Source organism: Sarcophilus harrisii, chromosome 4, assembly GCF_902635505.1.
Source record: "Sarcophilus harrisii chromosome 4, mSarHar1.11, whole genome shotgun sequence".
Taxonomy (NCBI): Eukaryota; Metazoa; Chordata; class Mammalia; order Dasyuromorphia; family Dasyuridae; genus Sarcophilus; species Sarcophilus harrisii.
In genome coordinates, this window is record NC_045429.1 from 194,687,370 (window position 1) to 194,710,306 (window position 22,937).

General features: G+C 34.2%; 1 protein-coding gene across 1 annotated transcript in view; it reads left to right on the top strand.

The window, feature by feature from the left end:
• Positions 1 to 22,937, top strand: part of PDSS2 (decaprenyl diphosphate synthase subunit 2) — a 288,494-nt gene that overhangs the window by 113,786 nt on the left and 151,771 nt on the right. The window contains exon 2 of the mRNA XM_031964462.1: positions 4,991 to 5,125. Coding sequence (XP_031820322.1) covers positions 4,991 to 5,125 — 135 coding nt within the window. The remainder of the gene's footprint in view (positions 1 to 4,990; positions 5,126 to 22,937) is intronic.

Sequence of the window (22,937 nt, forward strand, 5' to 3'; positions counted from 1 at the left end):
ATTGAACATTTAGATAATTAACCTTTCAAATGTTTTTTGTAAATTTGTGTGTGTGTATGTGTGTTGGCACAATAAATAGAACATCAGCCCTGGATTCAGGAGGACTAGAGTTCAAATCCAGCCTTAGATACTTGGCATTTAGTAGCTGTATGAGCAAGTCACTGAACTCTGATTGTCTGTCAAAAAATAAACAAAAATGTGTGTGTGTGAGAGACAGACAGATAGACAGACACACACACACACATACACACCATGAGCTTGGTAAAATGCATGTGTATATATACATTTTAAATTGACTACAATGGAATGTTTGTTTTGAATTTACCTAAGAAAACAACTGGTAGGCAAAACAAGTATTCTATCATATATAACATTATACTTTTTTTTTTTTTTTTTTTTTTGCTGAGGTAGTTGGGGTTAAGTGACTTGCCCAGGGTCACATAGCTAGGACGTGTTAAGTGTCTGAGGTCAGATTTGAACTGAGGTCCTCCTGACTTAAGGGCTGGTGCTCTGTCTTTTAATACTTTTAAATATTTTTAAATTACTTTTAAAGTTTTGTCTATTTAATTTTTATAAATTGAATTTTGTGACTATTTCCTTTTTCCTTCTCATCCCAAAATCAGTTCTGTCACAAAAAGCAGGTGTTTCATAATTCTATCACTCGTCTGGACTTCCCAGGACAATTTAGTCCTGGCCCCATTTTCCCAAAATTTATAAATACAACCTATTCACAACCATTTCTATATTACCATACTTCTCCAATGTTATTATCTGGTTGGTTTTGTTGTTGTTATTTTTGTTTTTGCTTTACCTCCAAATTCCTATAAATGCTTTACTGTGACTTTTATCCACCCAATACCAAATCCTCTTTCTTGTACATCTAACATCTTTCCTTCCAAATATAGGATCAAAGGATTTGGAGCTTTAGGACTTTAAAAAGCATTCAGTTCAACTTCATTTTTATAGATGAGAAAACCGAAGGCCACTGAATTCCAAATCCGTATACATTGCTTTTTTTTTTTTTTTTTTTTTTTTTTTTACAGCACCTTATTGCTTCCTTTTCTTCATCTGTTAATCTCTTACCTGTCCTATAAATTCCAATTTAGATTTTACCTTCTCCTTCCTCTACCACCCAAAAGACTTCCTTTAAGCCTCATATAGTTAATGCCTTGATCTAAAGTCTTTATTGCAATTGTCAAATGATGAGTATATTAGATATTTCTTTGTCTCATACTCTTCTATCAAACAACAAGTATTTATTAAGTGTGTCATTGATTTAAAAAAAAGAAACAAAAAAAAGAAAGAAACATTACTAGAGCCTCTATTATATGAGGAAGACAAAGAGGTAGGAACAACATATTTATGTAAGTGTATACAAAATAAATTAATAAATATAAGATGATTTTGGGAGGATCAGGAAAGGCTTCATGAAAAAAGTATTACTTGAGCTGAACTTTTAAGGAAGAGGTAGAGCTAAAGAAAAAGGGGAACCGCCAGTGCCAGTCAGGAAAGTCAGAGGAGTGTTGACTAGGATGATGGAAAAGTTTGAAGGAGATAAGGTTGTGAAGTGCTTTAAATGTTAGTTCATTCATCAGAATGAATTTTGGTATTTCCTTAGATTTACATTTGTCTCCTTAGTTCTCAAGACAGTTTCAATCTATGTTGCAAAAATCCTGAGGCAGAAGGAGGGAGGTAGAAAGAAGGTTGTAAGACCCTCGTCAATATTTAACAAAAATTTTAGAAAAACTTGTTTAGTTATTGTTTCACTTATGGCTGACTCTGTGATCCCTTTTGGGAGGGAGGAAAGTGGTTTCTTGGGAAAGATGCTGGAGTACCATTTCCTTCTCTAGTTCACTTTACAGAAGAGGGAACTGAAACAACTGAAACAAACAGATTAAGTGATATGCCCAGGGTCACTCAAACAATGAGTGCCTGATAACAGATTTAAACTTATAAAGTGAGTCTTCTCAATTTCAATCCCAGGGCTTTATCCACTGTACCATCTAACTGATCCTAGCTGTGATTAGGAACAACTAGAATTTATCAAGTAGGAGGGGGTAGAAGATAGATTGGAGTGTTCAAAGACAGAATGTAAATTAGTAAAAGGGCTATTAAATTAGTTCAGGAGAGAGATTATAAGGTACTAATCATGGTGATAACTGTATGAGACAAAAGAAGACCAAATCATTTTGATGATTACTACTGCATAATGTAGTTTCTAGTCACTTTCCAGTCTTAAACAATTGAAACAGTTCCTGCCATATATAGTACATTTTTATTTTCCTCCTTCTTCCATGCTATAACAACTTGGAATACAGACTTTAAGAAACAAGAACTTCTTTTTGGCATCATTATAGAAAAAAAAGTAACTCCCAAATAAACCCATTACGTCATAGAATTAAATTTAGAGTTCCCAAACATTCATGTAAGCTTTTCAGAAAAAAAAACCCTCATATTTTTTACAAAATAAATAGTGTTCCTTTCAACTCATGGACAAGATTGAACTAAAGGAGGTATTGTATAAGAACTATTAACTATCGAAGTTTGGGATAAATTTATAAATTTGACAATGTATTTAGTAGCTTTTGTTCTTTTTTCCACAAGAACTTAAAATTTTTTTCTTTACTCTAAACCTAGTAAATATCCACTAGATTTTAAGTGATGTATGTAAAATCATATGCTTCAAGATAATTGATAATTTAAAGTGTGTATGGTCTTTCCATAAAAATAAAAGAATTGCTTTATTTCAGTATACCCTCCAATTTTTCTTCTGCCTCTTTTAAAACTACAGTTGCTATTGCTGCTGTTCTAATTCTGTTTCTGCTACTACTTGTTCTCACTTTACTTTCTTTATTCCATATCACTTTATATATTTCTTCCCATGTTTTTATAGACCTCATATATTTCTTTTAGCACATTTATTATTTATATGCTGTAATTTGTTTAGCTATTTCCCAACTGTTAGACATGAGTTGTTTTTACCTTTTTTAGTTTTATGAATGAAACAGCTATAAATCTTTAAAAAAAAAATAATACCTTTAGCATTAAACCCTATTAATGGGGTCACTGTTTCGAAAAAGGTGTGAATGATGTTGCAATTCACTATACAGAGCCAGTTTATTTCCTAGAACTTAATAATTAGGCCTTCTAACTGACCAAAATTTCATTACTTAAAAAAGATGAAACAAATTTTATTTAGAAAGCCCTATATTGATGAAGGAGCCATAGATCTAATCATATTAATACTAACAAACTAGAATACCTCTTTGACATTTTTGTCTGGTCTTAACAGTCCTGCATGTGACCCATTTATATGTTGACTAATTTATTTATTCTGAAATTACCTTAGCTTAAATTGGTTCCTCACAATATATACCTATGAGGATGTTAATAGTCAACCATTTCAGGGCACAGTATATATATAATACAATACTTAACTTCAATTTATTTCATTGCTTATTTCACTACATTTATGACTTCAATCTAAAATGCATGTGAATCATTTGTATATTAACCATTCTGTTTAATTTTTTCTTGTGCTGTGAGATTATATAAAATATCTCTGTCCCTGCTGTGAGCATGGCACTATTCTTCAGCCCTAAAAAGTTATTTCTGTTAACATAAAATTTGTCTTTAGTTTTTAAAGATGACACTGTTCATTTCTTACAGAAGTACCATCTGCAACACTAACCTCAAAATATTCTGGACGACTGCATCAGAAATACTGGAAATTCACCATAAAGAGCAAAAGAAAGTTAATATTCCAGTTTGAAACCTATACGTGTCTGGATTGATGATATTTTGCATAAATAATCAATGGAAAATAACACATGTTGCTGATAATATTTCCTTTTGCTTGTGAGAGTGAATCCAGGTTAGATTACTTGGATTTAAATTGATCCTTTGGCTCTTAGACATTTCCATTCTAAGCAGTAAGAATTGAGGATTTATCTGACCTATATCACACTTTCATCAAAAATTAGGGAAAAAAAGCCCAGTATTTTTATTTCTCATTCTGTTGCTGCCACTAAAATTCAGTTATAGCTTTGTCCTTCCATTTTCTATCACAGGATATCTTTTTCTCTGGTATTGGATTGAGAATTCAAAATGAGAAGTTTTCCTGACCAAAATTTTTCTTTCCTTACAGCTACAGTTTATCAGTTTTGCCCTCAAATAGGAATTTAAGTTATTGTCAGGGCCTCCTTAAAATTCTCCTAAAAACTCCTCCCTCATTACTCTCCTGGCTCTGCTTCTGACTTTCCCAGATTTGCCACCATGTTTCAGTTACTGTTTCATCTGGGAACTTCCCTCTGTGTTTGGAACCTCTTCATCTGAAATATCTTTATCCTTCTGTCTTCTAAACCCCACCCCTATTCCCAATATCCCTCTATCTGTTCATGAGTTCCTCCTGAACCTTTAGGGGAGGGGCCTAGTCCTCTCCCCTCCCAGGTCTGCTTTTGATTTTCAGGATTTAAATAGCATGTCCTTTCCTTTGTTCTCTTTTAACCCATCTCCATTTTAAGCTCTTTTTTGATGTTATATTCCCCTGTCAGAATGTAAGGTCTTTGATGACAGCGACTATCTTTTTGCTTGTATCTATATCTCCTATATTTGTTAGCACAGTTCTTGGCAACATCATAATTACCTCATAAATACTTAATTGTTTTACCACCTCTTAATCCATTTACTCCCTCACAATATTCATATATTCCCAGAAATTCTTAATTTTATGAATATTTGTATACTAACTAACCTGTATATAGTGGTTTAAAGTTTGCATCACCTTTTATCTACCATGTGTCTCCTAATCTTGTGAGTGTAAGTACAATCTCCATTTTACAGATGAAGAAACTAAGTCTTAGAGAGTGTAAAAGTCTCTCTAACTGCATCCAAAATACTTTCCACTATATTTATTTTGTTATGATTTTGTGAATCCTATTAAAATGAATAATGAAAAGTCTTATTTATTTTCTACTTTTTGTGTGTTTAGGAGGCTTGTACAAGATAGTCGAAATAACCTCCAATTGCGTGGCCTGGTGGTATTACTTATTTCCAAAGCTGCTGGACCTAGTAACACTGCAGTATTGCCTCTCAAGCATGACATGGTCAGTGGAATTTATCCCAGGTAAGAAGAAACTGGCTTTTAGAATGGTTGGGGGTTTGTTTTGTTTTTCAAGTTAATAGGCATTAGTTGGGCAGACCATATATAGCCATTGATTAAGTATATGTACTTTTTTTTTAGCTGTCATTCTTTGAGGCAAAGACTCCTTGAGGTAACAATAAATCTTAAAACAAAATCAAAAAGCTACAAAAATGAAAAAAAAAAAAAAAAAAAAAGGAAAGTACTTCTAGTACTATTGTTACCATCTCAACCTAGACTTTCCTGGGGACCCAAAACTAGTTCCTCCTTGGTTATAATAATGGAGGAGAAAGTCAAAAATTTCAAGGAAATTAATTTTAAAAAATCAAATGAAGGTGGCCTAGCTGTACCAGATCTAAAATTATATTATAAAGCAGTGGTTACTAAAACCATCTGGTATTGGCTAAGAAGTAGACTAGTTGATCAATGGAATAGGTTAGGTTCAAAGGACAAAACAGCCAATAACCTTAATAATCTAGTGTTTGACAACCCCAAAGACCCCAGTTTTAGGGATAAGAATGCATTATATAATAATGGAGGATACTGAAGTATGTTACTGTAATTATTATTCCCCTTTAAAAAAATCATATGTGTCCAGTGACAAAAGACAAATGGCCCCTGATAGCTTACATTGAATTTTGGGGAGCTAAATATTTGTCATACCAAGTGCTGTGATAGTTTATGGCCACATCAAAGTAGCTCAAGGCTTTAGGTGTATGGTGTAGAGTTACAGATGCTCTTTGCATATTTATTTGTGTATCTGAACCTAATTAGTAGTTTACTTTTACCTAGGAAGGAATGTAGTGTATTTTTTTTTACCCTCCTTCCTCAAGGCTACTTCATATGGCACATTTGGTGCCTTAAAAAGGGTCCATTTCCTGAGGATATTGATGTCCATCATTGTATTGATGGTGTACTCATGACCACACCAGACAAGACCATGGTGGCAATGGCTTTAGATGGAATTTTCGGTGTCCTATGTAAAGAAGAAGAATTAGGTAGGTAATCAACCTAAAAAGAAAATCCAAAAATTGAACAGGAATTTCGAGACACTCAAAAAGAGGAGATTGCTATTATTTTCAGACACATGCACAGTGAGAAGCCTGAGTTAGGATCAAAACAATGGTGTTGTAAAACACCTTGTATGTTTTTCTATTTTTGTAAAAAAAATGTAGAAAAATTTTTATTTTTGTTTTGATGTTTCTTAATGCCTCATGGAATTATCAGTTTCTATTTGCTACATTCATATTTTCAGATAGTTTTTTAAGCCAAGCTATTAATTCCCTTTTCAATTTTTTCTTCCGTAGCTCTCATTTCATTTCTGGTTTTTTCCTTAAGTGCTCTCATCTCATTTATGAAAACATTTTAAATTGTTTTTAAAACTTTTGTTTCATCTCATAGATTCATAGAATTCATAGAATTCTAGTTGAGTTTGTGCCCAAGCTGTATTTTTTCCTGAGACATTTCTTGTAGATGTTTTGGAATCATTTTCTTCTATTGTATTTGTGTCTTAACTGACACCTTTGTTTCTTTGCCCATTCTTCCAGACTGACTTAAATATGATGTTGGGATTGAGCTCTGCCATATTTCTGGAGGAAAGATCTTGGCTCGTCCTATTACTGCTTTCTTGGGGATTATTTGAGTTTTGTGTATTCTAGGACCTTGGGACCAGGCTGAGAGACCTACAGACTTTTAGTCCTCTCAGAATGGTCTGATCTGGAACAAAGTTTATTGCATATCCATCCCCCCATCCCATTCTCCTGCCTATCTTCTCCTTCCCCCCTAGTATATGCATTCACACTTCTGCAGTTCCTGATCTGAGTTTGTGTAAGAGTAGACCGCTTTTGGACTCTACCTCTGTTAGCTAGCTTGGAAAGCTTAGTTGCTTCATTTAGACAGAATTATAGCTTCTCTTTGTTCTAGTTTTCTCACTCTGTTTATTCTTGAATTGTCTGGGCTAAATCCTAGAAATGAGAACCTGCTCTGAGTTTGGAGTCTGAGCCACACCAGTGTTGCTGTTGACTCTGATCTTTTCCCTTTCTCCATACATAGCTCATGGTCCCCTTACATTGGAACACCACTCTCTCCTTGGGTCCCCTTTTCAGTTCATCCTATATCTGTAATCTAGCACTGGGTAGCTAATAACAAAGCTGCTAGTTGGTATCTATCCTTTTTGCAGTGTCCTAGTCTAGGTTTGGGAATATCCTAGTAGAAATTCTCACTCTGGTTCACAGCTTCTCCTTGTGCATTATAATGCTTAGTATCTGGTTGCTCCTGAATGATCTCTATCCCTGATGTCCATAGACCTCCCTCTCCATCTCCCTATGACAAACTAGACTGGACATAGGACTCACTTACCTCCCTGTGTTAAACTAGACTGAATAAAGTACTCATTATGACTTGGAGTATCACTCTACCATCTTAGTTCTGCCCTTAGTTCTGAATTGTTTTGAATAATTAGGCATCTAAATTTTTGGAGGCTTTGCAATGTTCTGGGATTCGATTCTTTCCACATTGTGTGTTCAGCAATTTGCATCATCTGGATGGCCCTGATATCTTTTTAATATCAATATTGTTCCATTGAGACTAATTGACTCATAGGATTTCATAGTCTGCAAAAAATAAAAATGGAGAGTTACCAAAAGGACAGTAGAGTGGTACACTGTGAGTAAAGGTGGCTATTATGAAGAATTGTGCAATATACTATCAAAAAGAGCTATGAATGGAAAAGAGGGTGGTTTGATCATGATCAGATGAGTTCATAATTTTGTCAACCTTAAAGTACTCTATAAACATTCAATTTTAGGATGATGATAGTGATGATGCAGTTTGAGAAATGAACTGATGGACAATCCAAAAATCTCTAATGCCATTTTGGAATATCATAAGATCTAGATTAAGATCCCTGACATATAAACATTAGATTAGATACTATGAGTGATGAGAAAAAAAAAAAAAGGATAAATAGAGAATCTTGTTATTTTGTGGCAGTAAGAAACTGAAACATTTCAATAAATAATAAAAAGGTAATATGTAAAAAATAAATAAGTGCTATAGACAGTATAGGTACATTTTATTGTAAAGGAATGAACAGTGGGTTTAAAGTTAAGGAAACTGGATTTAAGTTGAACTTTGTAGTAATCTAGTAATATATATATATATATATATATAAAAGCTATTTGATAACTGGTAGATCTACCTATGCTGAATAAATAGTTCTTATATCAGATGATTGGGTCAGAATCTAAGGTAAAATGTGGCTTTGAGTTTTGAAAATCCAGTGCTAATTAAGCCAACTTAGTAGGCAAGTTGACTATGAACAGTGATTACCTAGTATAATTTTTAAAAAAAAGCTTAGACTTGACATCAAAAGATCTGTCTCTGACACTTTAGCATTGTGGCAATAGGAATATCATGGAAAAGTCTTTATCGGTACAAGATACATACTAGATAAATATTAGAGGTCATATTTGCAATCCCTGCCTCATAGGCTCATTATGAGAAAAGTACTTTATAAAATGCAAAGTGCTAAAGAAGTATAAGTTGTTAATTGTTAACATAATTGTGACTGGTTAGCAAAATTGGTAAAGAACCCCATGCTAATAATGAAACCAAGGTCTTTGAGCTTTCCTTTCTGGTAAAAGGAGCAGAGCAAGAGGGCATAAAGAATCATTAAGTGTGGCTTATATCCTATCATTCCACTTTACCCCCATACTTCTCTCAGAATGCAATTCCCTTCTAGATTGAAGATCAGTTCTAATATTCTCTCATTACCCCTTGGTAACCTGCCTCTAAGCCCTCATTCTTTGACTAAGCTGAGAGGATAAACTTTTTCTCCAGGATCTTGGATGTTGGACATTTGTCCCTGTTCTCAGCTATTAGTTCCACACATTACACTGTTCTCAGTGGACTTTCCCAGTATCTTATTTTGTTTTTGTTTGTTTGGTTTTTTTTAGGATAATATTTCCTTGGGTGTTAAATTATAACTAGAAACCATTCTTAAGCAGGTAGTACTCATTAAGAGAACATTCTTTCCACTGTACAGGCAGAGCTTTACATAATGCAGTAGATTCTCCAGATGAAGACTAATGATGTTCAAGAGCATCTTTCAGCTTGAGTCCTGAATTTTTGCAATGTAGTATACTTATTAGATAAAATTGTAAAAATGAAGGCAGAAATAGGACATCCATAAGTGGATCAGCGTCCTTTCCCCCCCCAAATTTGCAAAAGCATAGTGGTATATTACATAAATATTTAAATGTATAAATATGTCAAATATTAATATGTATTTAAATATATTCCTTCTATGTGCCAGGCACTCTAAATGTTTCTACATTCATAAGGCGATTTATACATTGGGAAATCTAGGTGCTTTAAGGGGAAAATATGCAAAACAATTTTATTAAATAAAAATATAGTAATAAAAAAGAGATAAAAAGAGGATATGTATAAATAAAACAAAAGTTTGAAAAATATTTTAAAGAAATGAGTAAAATCTTTGGTTTTATTGGTATAGGTAATTCCCACTGAGGAAAACCTTTCTATTAATATGAATCAAAATCTGCTTTGCAACTTCTATTCTTAGGCATTTACTTGGGACACTAGAGGTAAAATGACTTGCTCAGGATCACACTCTTAGTATGTCTCGGAGGTGAGATTTAATTAAACCCAAGTCTTCTTGGTTATATATCCACTATCCTGTGCTGTTTTTCTTTTAAGAAACAAGCAACCAACTTTTAAATTTTTCACAGATAATACAAAATTGTATTTCAGCATAGACTTTGTATTGAATTTCTTGACTTGATCTCTCAGGCATCATTCATTCCCCATAACTCCCCATTTAGATACCCCCAGGCTTGTGTTACTCTTAGTTTTGTTTGCTATACCCAGTTTAAGGAAGAGAAAGGACTGACATAGTATAAGCCTTGCATTTGCCATTAAGCTTGCTGCAGAATGAACATGATGGCTTTCAGTGTGGATTTACTGGACACTCCTGCCAAGTCTGGGCTCTTCTAGTAGAATTTAATGAAGATCCATAGTATTTTTAATGTGGAAACACAGTGTTTAATGAAGATACACAATGTAGGATGATCATTACCTTTCTTTATGTCCATCTTGCCTCATATTCTACTTGTTGGCCACAAGGAGAAACGTGTTAATGAAAATAGAATATGCCAGTGTGAGAAAGAATTAAATCAATCAGAAATAAGGTAGTTATAGTCATATCAGCCTCATAAATAGCCACTTTCTAGGATAGGTAATGTGCACTTGGCAAATGGTAGAGTACTGATTTTATTTTCTCTAACAAGAATCATATTACCTGCATAGCTACCTAGATGGAGTAGAAGCAGGTCAATAAAAATTAAATTGTGGGCAGGTAATCTTTTGTATTTATTTAAAGTGAGGATAGAGGGCATTCAGTCAACTCTTGATTGTGTGCTTGTTATCCATGTTTCAGATTATCCTGATTACTATACACTTTGCAGATTACTATTATCTATAAGTAGCCTTGGGAACCATAAGCTGTTGCTAAAAGGGCATGGCTCCCTATTGATGAGAAAAATGTCATAAAAAATAATACTATTTGCAATTTACTTTCCCCAAATCCCTTAAAATGGAGCAGAAATAGAACAAAATTATAGCCATGTAATTTTCTTTTCTTTCTTTTTTCCTTCCTTTCTTTCTTTCTCTCTCTTTTTTTTTAAGCTATCTTTTTGTTAACATTTATGTTTAGTTCAGCAAGCATTTATTTATTTTATATCTACTGTGGACAGAGTACTGTTGGATATATCCTGCCTTTTCTGTCTGATACTTCCACTTAAATGTTTGGTGCAGGCCTTCATTACCTCATACTTGGATCATTGCAGTACTCTGCCTAAGTCTCTCCCTATTCCAGTTTATCCTCCCCTCAGCTATCAAATTAATCTAACCAAAATACAGATCTAACAGTGTCACTACCTCATTCAGTCATCTCCAGTGACTCCCTATTACATACAGAATCAAATAGAAAATCCTGTTTGGCTTTTAATAACCTTTATAACCTGACTCCTTCCTACATTTCTAATCTTCTGACACTTTATTCCCCTCCATCTATTCTTCAATCTAGTCTCCTTCCTATTCTTCCCAGAAGATGCCTTCAGACACTGGGCTATTTTCACTGGTCATCCCCCATGCATGGAACTCCCTCCCTCCTCATCTGTTTCCCAGCTTCCCTGCTTTCCTTCATATCTCAGTTAAAGTCCCACCTACCGCAGGAAGCCTATTCTGGTTCTCAATTAACCTCAGTGCCTTCACTATAATATGATCCCCCATTTATAATTTCTATATGTTGTTCATATATAGTTGGGTTTTATATTGTTTTTCCCATTAGAATGCAAGTCTCTTGAGACCAGAGACTGCCTTTTGCCTTTCTTTGTATCCCAAGTGCATGCAACAATGCCTCTCTGGCATGTAGTAGACATTTAAGAATAAAGCAAGTAAAGAATAAACTTTTCAGTTACGGTTCTTTGGGTAAAAATACCTTTTACATAATTTTACCTTTTACCTTTTACATAATACCATAGAATCACTTAATCTAAAATATTTCATTCTTCCAACTTGATAAAATCAGTTGCTTATTAAAGTTTTTTTTTAAAGATGATATAACCAAAATAACTTTTGTACTTCAAATTCTAATATATAGAATTGTAAGTATGAAAACTTAGCTGTTGAGAATTCTATCTAGAAAGTGACTTACCTAATCCCAAATAAATAACTATACTGTTCTTCTCATTCACTTCCCCCAAATGCAATGGAAAGCAAGATGGAAACATGACTATATGTGAATTCTTAGTTCAAGAAGAAGATAAAGAAATTATAAAGCTCTGAAAATCACTCTTTCCATAAACCTGTGAATCTAAATGATCACAGCATTAAGACTGGACTTGGTCTCAGCTGCAGATATTACAGTGATTTATCTTATTAATGTGGTGTTAATTGGTGTCTGGTGACTTCTAATTATAGTAACAATAGGCTCTAACAATCATTCCTCACCTCCACGTGCACATTAGGAGTCTGTTCATCATTTAAACAAATAAACAACCCTTCTTCCCGCCCTGACCCTCCTTTCCAAGCTTGTCTTTTACCTTAGGGATTGAACTATTCAGTTCTTGTCATTTTAGGTTTAGTTTTTTTAAGCAGCTATGTTTATTTTTTTATTAAAGCTTTTTATTTTTTCAAAACATAAGCCTGGATAATTCTTTGACATTAACTCTTGCAAAATCTTGTGTACCAATTTCGTCCCTTTCCCCTACCCCCTCCTCTAGATGGCAAGTAGTCCAATATGTGTTAACCATAGTAGAAATATATGTTAAATCCAATATATGCATACATATTTATATAATTATCTTGAGCGGCTATGTTTATAAAAATGTGGAAAAATGTTTTTGGTCTTAGGTAGCTTAATTATCTATTAAAATTAAAAGAGTAATGCTAAAAGCATTTAGTTAAGCCAGTATTATCTGGCTCTGATTATTTTGTGAACAAAATTGTTGTGCCTTTTTATCCATGAAAGGCAGCATGGCATAATGGATAGAGGCTGCCTTGAATCCAGGAATACCAAGGAAAATTTCCATCTCTTTCTATACTGTCTTAAGGACACTAGACAACACTTTTAACTCTTTGATGCAATTCTCCTAGGTAATCAGTTAAAAAAAAAAAAAAAGACACCAGTCATTAGTAGGGGGAATTTTCCCCACCAGGAAGTTCCTTTCACTATTTTACCATGCTCTGTGAAATGGTGAAAATTCTTTTTCAATTGAAGGAATGTAATATGGACTTTTCTCCTTTGAAAACCTCAACCATGAGAAATGGTTGTGGCACTATTAAAAGATTACTCTGAATTATTCAATTTAACTTGTTCTTTCCAAGATAAATTTGAGATACCTAATCTCTTTTATAAAGAAATCTCAGGAGATAAAAGCCTGTACAGTTTGATTACATATTCCTATTGATTATATTCCACCCACAGCAATAAAAGTAAACTCCAGATACAAATCTAACAATATTACTAATTCATTACAACCAGCACTTATTTTCTTCATTAACTTTTTATTGTTATTTTCAGCATACTCAGCATGCACAAATGCAGCAATTATATGTTGAGCAGGAAAGGGGAAGGTCCTTTATGTTCAATGTACAGTACATCAGAAGTCATTGCTTTACCAGAGCTGTTGGAAAAACAAAATAAGATCAGCCTCTTACAAAACAAGTATAATTAACAACAAAAAGTAGGTGGGCAAACTTACCAATCTCCTCAGAGCTGAGAGTTTGTTATAGTATATAAATAACATAGTATAGATCAGCCTCACTAAGGAAGTAGTAGTTTGGGGGCAGGGAGAGATCTAGACTGCATAAATTATTCTTTTAATAACTAAAAAGCTTTAACTTTCTTTCTAAAAGAAACACTGTCTATTAGACATAAAGTTACTGATATAAGCCCTTTCCTTCAGCCTGGCTTCTCTTCTCTGTACAAATATGCTTAGGAATCTCCCAGTTCTAAAGCAAAAGCCTTCCTTTGAAGGCCTTAATCCATCTCATTCCTTGCTAGACGTCATGATCATTCTGGTGTTCTTGTCACTTTACAGTGACTGTACTATGTTCAGTTTTGGGCACCATATTTTAGGAAGAATATGAGTAAGTTAGAGAGTGACTGGGAGTGAAGCAGGTTGTGGTCCCTTTAAGAAAGTAGTCCTTTCAGATTGATTTGTTCCTTTCTGATTCCCAGCCCCTCCTGGCTGATGCATTATCAATTCAAGAAGCTAGGACCTTTGACTCACAAATCCTGGTCAAAAGCACCCCTTTGAATTCCAATAGAAGATCCGGTCCTGTCCCAGCTCCCACCGGATCTGAGCCAACTTGGGACTCCACCCACGGGCCCCTTTAGCTAAATCTCTCATTGTAAAAGAGCCAAGTTGGAGCCCTCTCTAGGCAAAGGTTCCAAACATGACAGCCTTACATCTGACATGCCAAGGGTCTCTGCCCACTGGAATAATATTTCCAGTGCTCTCTTCTCTTTACTTAACACCTTTTACTAACTAGACTTTAACCATACTTCCTACTTCCTGTGCTCCTTTATCAATCCTAGTTTTCGGGTCTGTAAATTCCTTTACAGGGGACTCTTGCACCGCCACTAGATCTCATTTAACTCTCTACCCTTGCGCCGAATCCAAAGGGGTTCCAGGGGAGCTCCATTTGACTCCCTGTACCCTGAACCTGCCACTAGACCTCATTTTCATTTGTGTACCCTAAATCTAAACCTCATCAGGAGGAGACAGCCAAGATGATCAAGGATCTTAGCTGGTATCATCTTAGGAATACTTGACAAAACTGGGAATGTTTAGCCTGGTAAAGAAGAGATTATTAGTTCTCTAGTTTGTTAGACATCCTCAAATGTTTGGTAGATATATCTGATATAAAGACTGTATACAATATTTCTGCTTGGCTCCAAAGGGCAGACTCAGAGCCATGAATGCAAGTTGTAAATAGGCCAATGGAAGCTTAGTAGAAAGAACTACCTACCTACCAAATAGTTATCTCTTCTATATTGTAAGGTTAGAGGTATGACATTCCTATGATTTGAAAAATATGTGTAAAATTTTTTGCTCCCCTCCCCCCCTTGTATCAGAGAGGAAGCTTGATTTTTATTTGTTTGTTTGTTTGTTTGCTGAGGAAATTGGGATTGAATGACTTGCCCAGGGTCACACAAGAAATATTAAGTGAATGAGAACAGATTTGAACTCAGGTCCTCCTGACTTCAGGGCTGGTGCTCTAACCATTGTACCACCTAGCTGCCCTTTTTTATTTTTCTTTTATGAGGTATTTACCGTACCTTATTGTAAAATTTGGGTTGATATGATACTATACGTATATTTTATGCATTTCTGAATTTCTAAATTTTTTCTGTGTCATCAGCTGACCTTCATGTATTATCTACAGCTTCCGCAAAACTTCTCCCAAATTTCCATTTAATTTCCATTTAATTTCTCATGCCAACCCTTGGTAATGTCGAAACCACAATGAGGAAAATCTCATTATAGAAGGGATACTTGTAGAGCTATTCAAAAGGAAATGGGCTGCCTCTGAGGGTGGTGGGTAAGTTCCCCCTTGCCCAGAACTTCTTTATACAAAGGCTTGATGATTACTTGTCTGGTATGTTGTAGAGAAGATTCTTGTCCAAGTACTGATTGTATTTGATGGCCCCTGAGAATGCTTTCAGTTCTGTCACTTTGTGAACCCCTCTGTCCTACTTCTTCATCACCCATTGCTTGACCTCCCGCAGCCAAATCTGGCTTTGATCCCTTCTGCTTTTTCTAAGTTCTTCCTAATCACCAGCTAACAGTAGATCCTTCTTGTTCCTTTCTGCATCATTTTTACTGTGCCAAACATTGGGGGTAGAATGTTCAAATGAATGTAGGTGGATGACACAATTAATTTAATTAAATTAAATAGAATTTGTAAAAGGGGTGTGGATGGAGAATGTCTTGTAAAATAATACTGGAAAGCAACTTGGAGCCAAACTGTAGAAAGCCTAAATACCAGCAAAAAGATTTTTAAATTTGAATTCTATAGGCAGCAGGCAAATGACAAACTCAACTTTATGTAAAGATGATTTTGGCAGTGTATGAAGGAAGGATCAGATCAAAAAGGAGGAAAACAGACCTATTATCATAGTTTAAACAGGAAATGTTAAATGTATCAACTAAGGTGGTGGTAATGGTAAAGAAAGAATACTTGTAAGAGATATTTCAGAGAAAGTGATGAATTGGATATAGGTCAGAAAAAGGAAAAAGTCAAAGATGGGCCCAAGGTTTAAAGCCTAAGTGACCAAAAGAATAAACAGAAATAGGAAAGCTAAGAAGATCAAGTTTAAGAGAAATATGTTGAGTTTATTTTTGGCCTTGTTAAGGTGTTGCGTGAAACATATTGGTCAATAGAGATTCCCTGCAGACATCTAGAAATATGAGACTTTGTAAAAGATTTAGAAATTATAAAGAGAGAAATAATAACTAAGGCCTTAGGAAAGGAGTCAAGAGAAGACTAAGGCTAGGTCTCGGAGAAGTCCCATTCCACAAATGGGAAGAAGAGGAACAAATGAAAGAGAATGAAAAGGAACAGTAAGAAAGGTAGAAACGGAACTAGGAGAGAATAGTGCCCTCCAAAGGAAAAAAGGAGGAAAGAATACCAGGGAAGAGAGGATAATGTGGGTGATCTTGGCAACCACTGTATCATCTATTCCTTAGAGTGTCAAGGCAGCCTGTGTAGCTGTGCTGTTTTTAACAAATTCAGCCACTGGAACTTGAGAAGTGCCTTCTCCTAAGCAAAAAGTTCAAGAGAAGCATTAATTCAGACTCTCTTGGAACTTGTAATGATTTGACATAGTATCAGCTGTACTAGAGGTAAAGACAGAATTTGTTAAAATTAATCAAAATTTTTGAAGATTTTTTTTTAATATAAGGGAATATATTAAGGATTATAGAATTATGTTAAATTAAATTTTTTATCTTTGTGTTGGCTAATAAGATATATTCTTAAGAAGTTTGTACAAGTTACTATTTGTATTTTTTAGATAATAAAATATAGCAATATAGTCTGACTACATCTCTCCCTAGGGTTTTAGGGTTTACCAGCCTCTCAATGGTTGGTAGTATCTTTCCCTAAGGCTATTAACTTGAACTATTATTCCTGTATGTAGGTCCTACTGTTAGCTACTATTAGTTAACTGTTAGTTAATTTCATTTAACCAATTAACATAATATAGCCTTTTCAAAGAGACATTTACTTCTAACATATATCAAGAAAAGGAGTAACATTCCCCCTCTCTCCCTCAACAGCTAGGACTACACTCTCTCCTATACTACATTGGTCCTTGGGGGGAGTGTACCCAAACTTAAAGCAAAGCATTGATCCCACAAATTTAGCCTCCAAACATAACATAACTCTTGCATGAATCTATATCTCAACTATCTCTGGGCAGAATCCCTTATGTCACTCATCAGGACCTTGCTGGGCTGAATCCCTCTGGACCTTACTGCTGGACTTGATGGCTGATAGAACTTGTAACAGACTCCAGCTCTTGAATGTCTTATAGTTTGCCATTCTTACCTTTGAAGTTCACAAGAGCATAGCTGTCACCAATATTCTTCCACCTAAAAGCAGGGAAATAAGTCAAAACAGAGACAAAAGCAATTAGAAGGTCATATCCTCACAACTTTATTGAAAGAGCTCAAGTTCCATCCCTACCCAGATATAGCTCATCCTCCTTGAATATCAGTTAGGAAGAAAAGAGCTATCCTAGAAGACTAACTTGCTTTGGCTAGTCTTCTGAATATAGCCTGGTTCTAACTCATACCATAGTCACTTAACAGAATGACAGTACATACATGTGTATATGTGTATGTGTGTGTATATATATATGTGTGTGTGTGTATAGATAAATACACATGTTCATATCTCTATGTATGTATACATTCTTATGTGTCCTGTACAATAATAATTGACGTTTATAATACTTGAAGTGCACTTTACATACACTATTTCATTTGGTTCTCACAATAACCTTCTCAATTAGATTCTGTTACCCTTATTTTTCATATGGGGAAACTGAAGCACAAAGGAATTAAGTGACATACTTAGGTTAGTTAGAAATATCTGTGGTGAAATTCTAACTCAGATTTTCTGACATTTAATGTCTCAGCTTTAGCTTCTTTATTAAAAAGATTCGGAGACTATTAAAGTCTCTTCTGGCTCTAAATCTTTGATCTTGTGATTCAGAGTCCTGTGCTTTATCTATTATATATCATTTCCTCAATTAAATATCTGATGACTTAATATTCTTATAATTAAGATTTTTCTCAAATTCATGCTGATATTCTGCAAGTAGTTTGAATTTATATGCTCATAGTGGATATCCTTCCTCCCTCCATTCTTTCCTCTTTTTCGTTCACATTATGAAACACATCCAGTTGGTTATAGTAGAAAGAATGTTGAAGCCAGGAGGGTTGCTGTTCAGTTGTTTCAGACATATACAACTGTTCATTTGGAGTTTTCTTGACTAAGATACTAGAGTGGTTTGCCATTTTCTTCTCCAGCTCATCTTATAGATGAGGAAACTGAGGCAGACAGGGTTAAATCACTTGCCCAGGGTCCTACAGCTGGTAACTGTCTGAGGCTAGATTTGAATTTAGGAAGATGAGGCTTCCCCAGATTTGTCACTCTATTGCATCATCTAGCTGCAAAGAGTGCTTAGTTCTGATTCTGGTACTACTTTTAAGTTGTACAAAGACCACTTCAGCTAAAATTCTTAGTCTGTGAATTCACTCAAATTCTAGTGATATTGGGGCACTTTATTTTCTAAAACAAATTCTAGTTTCTAATATGGAGAAAGGTTTTGCTATCCATTAGCTGTACTTGTTAAAAAACTGAGAAAATGAGGAAGTACAGTAACTCTGAGTAGGTAAAATAAAAGAGGTCAGACATTAAAAGTTCCTTTACCTTACTCATAGGTGAGCCTCTACGGCCCTCATTTTCATTCAGAGCCTATTTATTCATCACAATTCTCTCAAGCATGATAGTAGTTTTTGAGCTACAGGAAATTAAAGGTGATATAGGTAAACATACTGATCTCAGTGAGAAGTGATAGCTGGCAGTAAGGGAGAAGGCAAGAAAAGTATTAAAAACAGATACATGACTTAAAAAAATATAACCATTCAGAGCTATTTATATAGTCGCATGTACTCCAATAGATCCTAAAATCAATGAGTATTATTTTTAATAAAATACTCTCTTCACTCTAAATGGTTAGGAAAAATAAAGAGTGCCTAAATAAAATGAATATAAGGTTTCAATGAGAAGAAAAGGAATCTGAAGTGGGGGACAGTTTGACATTTATTAGAATTTGGAGAGTGTAAAAGTATCATATAGAGGAGGAAAAAAAAGGAAAAGGATAGATAGACATTTAAAACTTCAAAAGATTTTATTCTCTTCTTGAAATAATAGCTGTTATCCTGAGGAGAAAGAAGTTGCCTGCCCTCTGAAGAATGATATTGGAGAGGCAAGAAACTACTAAGTTGAGAGATTATCTAGGTTAGGAGAAAAAAAAAAATTGTAGTCCTTCTTTGTTGATTCTTTGCGCACAGATACTGAGGCAACTATTTGTCAACCTGTAAACAACAATAAAGATGTCTATCTTCTAGGTTTACTCTCCTTGGTTAACTGTATCAACTGTGCTTCCAGATTCCCTTCATTCTAAACCCATAGCAGTCTTTTTTAATTTGGTTTGAAGAGCCAAGATTTATGAAACTGCTTCCTCCCTTGAGTGACTATCTCTTTGTTTCTAAGTATGTCTCCACTCTCAAGTAGATATTTTCTCCTATTTATATAGTAACTCCAATAAAATGGCCAATATAGAGAGAAAGGAAAATTCCTGCCCTGCTTTGTTACCCTTTGGTACAGGCAGAAGGATTTTTCAATCATTTTCAAACTGTGACTTTTCCAGAAACAATGATTTGTTTCTTTTATGTCTCAGGTAGTATGACTGATTCTCTCAGCTAATCATAAGACATTTTCTATGTAATATCACTTCACTTCATCTAATTCCTAGATCCAAAATTGTCTCAGATTGATTAAAAACTTATTTGGTTTTTATTGGTTGCTGGCAAATTTCCTTGACATCTACTTTACTCATTGTAATTGCCTTCTGGACCCTCTCTGGTCACATACATTGAGGTAAGAAAGGGAAATTTCCTTCCTTATACTGAACCATGGGTTGATACAGGGAAAACAGATTTCTGGCCAAAAATGAAGTATGCCTAACAATGGCTATTATAAATGTATTTGCCAAGTGCCTAGCAAAACCAACTAAAGGAATTTTAAACTAAAAAAAAAAAAAAAATAGGGTAGAAAAAGGAGATGGTGATAAAATTGCCTACATATATTCCCTCCAAGTTAGATGCCATGGAGAATAGCTTCAAAAAATAATAGCTGAAACACCAAGAAGTTGCAAGTTTTCTAGACTGGCTAATAGAAACAGAGGAAGGAACAAAATAAAATCATAATTTTTCTATCTAGGGGGTTAAAAAAAAAGCATGCAAATTTTAATGATGCAGTTAGGTTTTTATAAATTGTCTGGCCATTCCCAGGATGGCCTTGGATTGTATTTTGAAAAATCACTCTGCACAGGCTTCATTCAGTCTACAGGAGGAAAAAATGTGAAAATGTATCTCTTCAATGAGATGAGGTGTGTAGACAATTGCCTGGGATTACACTATTTAAAAAAAAATTTATCAGTTTTTTTTGGTTACATTTTAAGTTCTGAACTATCTCCCTTTACCCTTTCTTCCCTCCTTACCCTGCACAAAAGGCGGCCTCTATTTGACACAAATAAATAGATATTGATATACATATAAATATAAACATATGTAATGGAGATATAAAATATAAAATTCTATTTATCAGTTCTTTTTCTGGGAGGTAGTTAGCAACTTCCTTCATAGATCTTTTATATAATACTCAGAATAACTTAGTTGGTTACAGTTCTTCAAACAGTATTGCTATAAATGAATACAATATTAATAATAGACCTAATAATAGTTTTGCTAGGTCAAAGATTTTATAACTGGAAATAATTCCAGATTGCTTAAATGGTTGAATGGTTCTAAATGGTTGAGTCAGTTCACAGTTCCACCAACAATGAATTTACATCCCAATTTTTCTACATCATCCTCAACATTTCACTTTTTCCTTCAATCATTTTAGCCAATTTCATAGAAGTAAAATGATATCTCAAAGTTGTTTTAATTTGGATTTTTCTATTCAATACTATTTTTTTCTTATGATTATAAATTGTTTTAATGTCTTCATCAGAAAACTGTCAGCTCATATCCTTTGACCATTTATCAGTTGAGGAATTACTCATTCTTATAGATTTCATGATTTTTTAAATATATTTGTGATATGAGATCTTTATCTGATAAACTATGTGCAAAAATTTCCCCCCAATTTCCTTTTTTCCTTCTGAGTTTGACTACATTTATTTTTATAAAATCTTTTTTTTTTAATTTAATGTAATTGAAATCCATTTTACACCTCATACTGCCCTCTACCTCTTATTTATTCACAAATTATTAGCCCATCCGTAAGTCTGATAGCTAATGTGTTCCATGTTGTTCATATAATAGCTCTTTATATCTAAATCATGTATACATTTTATTCTCATCTTAGTAAATAGTGTAAGATATTGGTTTATGTCCGATTTCTGCCAGACTAGTTTCCAGCTTTCCCAATAATTTTATATCAGATTAATGAATTCTAATTCCCAAAATTTAAGTCTTCACACTTGTCAAATACAAGGTTATTATAGTCATTTGCTGCTGTAAATTGTATGTCTACTCTGTTCTACTGGTCTACCTCTCTGTTTCCTAGCCAGTACCAGATAGTTTGATAATTACTACTTTATAATATAGTTTAAGTTCTGGCACTTTATGCTGTTTAAAATTATTTTAATAAAGTATCTCTTACTACCTCTTCTTGCGAGGTTTTTTTTTTTTTGTGATACGTAGGAATGCTGATGATTTATGTGGATTTGCTTTATATCCTGTTATTTTGCTAAAATTATAAATTGTTTCAACTAACTTTTTTAGTTTAGTCTTTGGGATTTTCCAAATATGTCATCATTTTGAGTGTTAAAAAAGAGAGAGAAATTTTATTACCTTGTTTCCTACTCTTAATTATTTTAGAATTTTCTTTTATTTATAAGATCATAGATTCAGGAGTTGGAAGGGACCTCAGAAGTCATATAGTCCAACCTTCTCCCGATTTTTAAACTGAAAAAAGTTTTATTGTTTGAGGGGATGGACACTCAGCTAGCCTCAAAACTCTATCATCAGAATCACTTATTTTCCAGTGTTTTTACAATTGACAGGGAAAAATGCAAAAGAAAGCCAAGTGAAATATCTCCTTAAAAAGTGTATACCATTCATTTGGTCAACTAGTAAATATAAATACTTAATATGTAACTAGCACTGTTTCAGGCTCAAAAGAGTCAAAGAAAAGCAAAAATAATCCTTGCCTTTTGGTAGTTTACATTCTAATGTAAAATAACCATAAAGGGATGCCATTGGAGTTTATTGAGCAAGGACCTGGGTGACATGGTCAGACTTAGATTTTAGAAAAATCACTTTTGTATCTATGTAGAGGATGGATTGGAATAAGGAGATATTTGAGACAGAGAGGCCAAATTATAAAACCATTGCAGTAAATCTAGAGTAGAGATGATGAGGGCTTGAACAAGAGCATCAACTGTGTGAGTAGAAAGGAGAAGATGCATACAAAAGGTGTTGTGAAGGTAGAAATGAAACATTTTGGCAATAGTTTGCTATATGGATTAAGGAAGAGTGAAGGATTGAAGATAAAACTTTGAGTTTGCAAGATTGGGGGATTAGGAAGATGATGGGATCCTCAACAATAATGGGAAAATTGCTGGGATGGGAATTTGGAGGGGAAAATAATGAGTTCTGTTTTGGATATAAGGAATATGATTTGCCTATCACATCTAATTTGAAGTATCTAAAAATTAATTAATGACAAAAAATTATAGCTCAAGAAAGAGACTAGTGTTAAAGGCTATATATTTCTAGCAATATGATATATCCCCTAATGATGATGACTAATTCTGTGGAAGCTGATGGGATCGCTAAATGAAATATCACATAGGGGTTCTAAACTGAGCTACATGGATTTTTAAGAATATTTTGATAGCTGT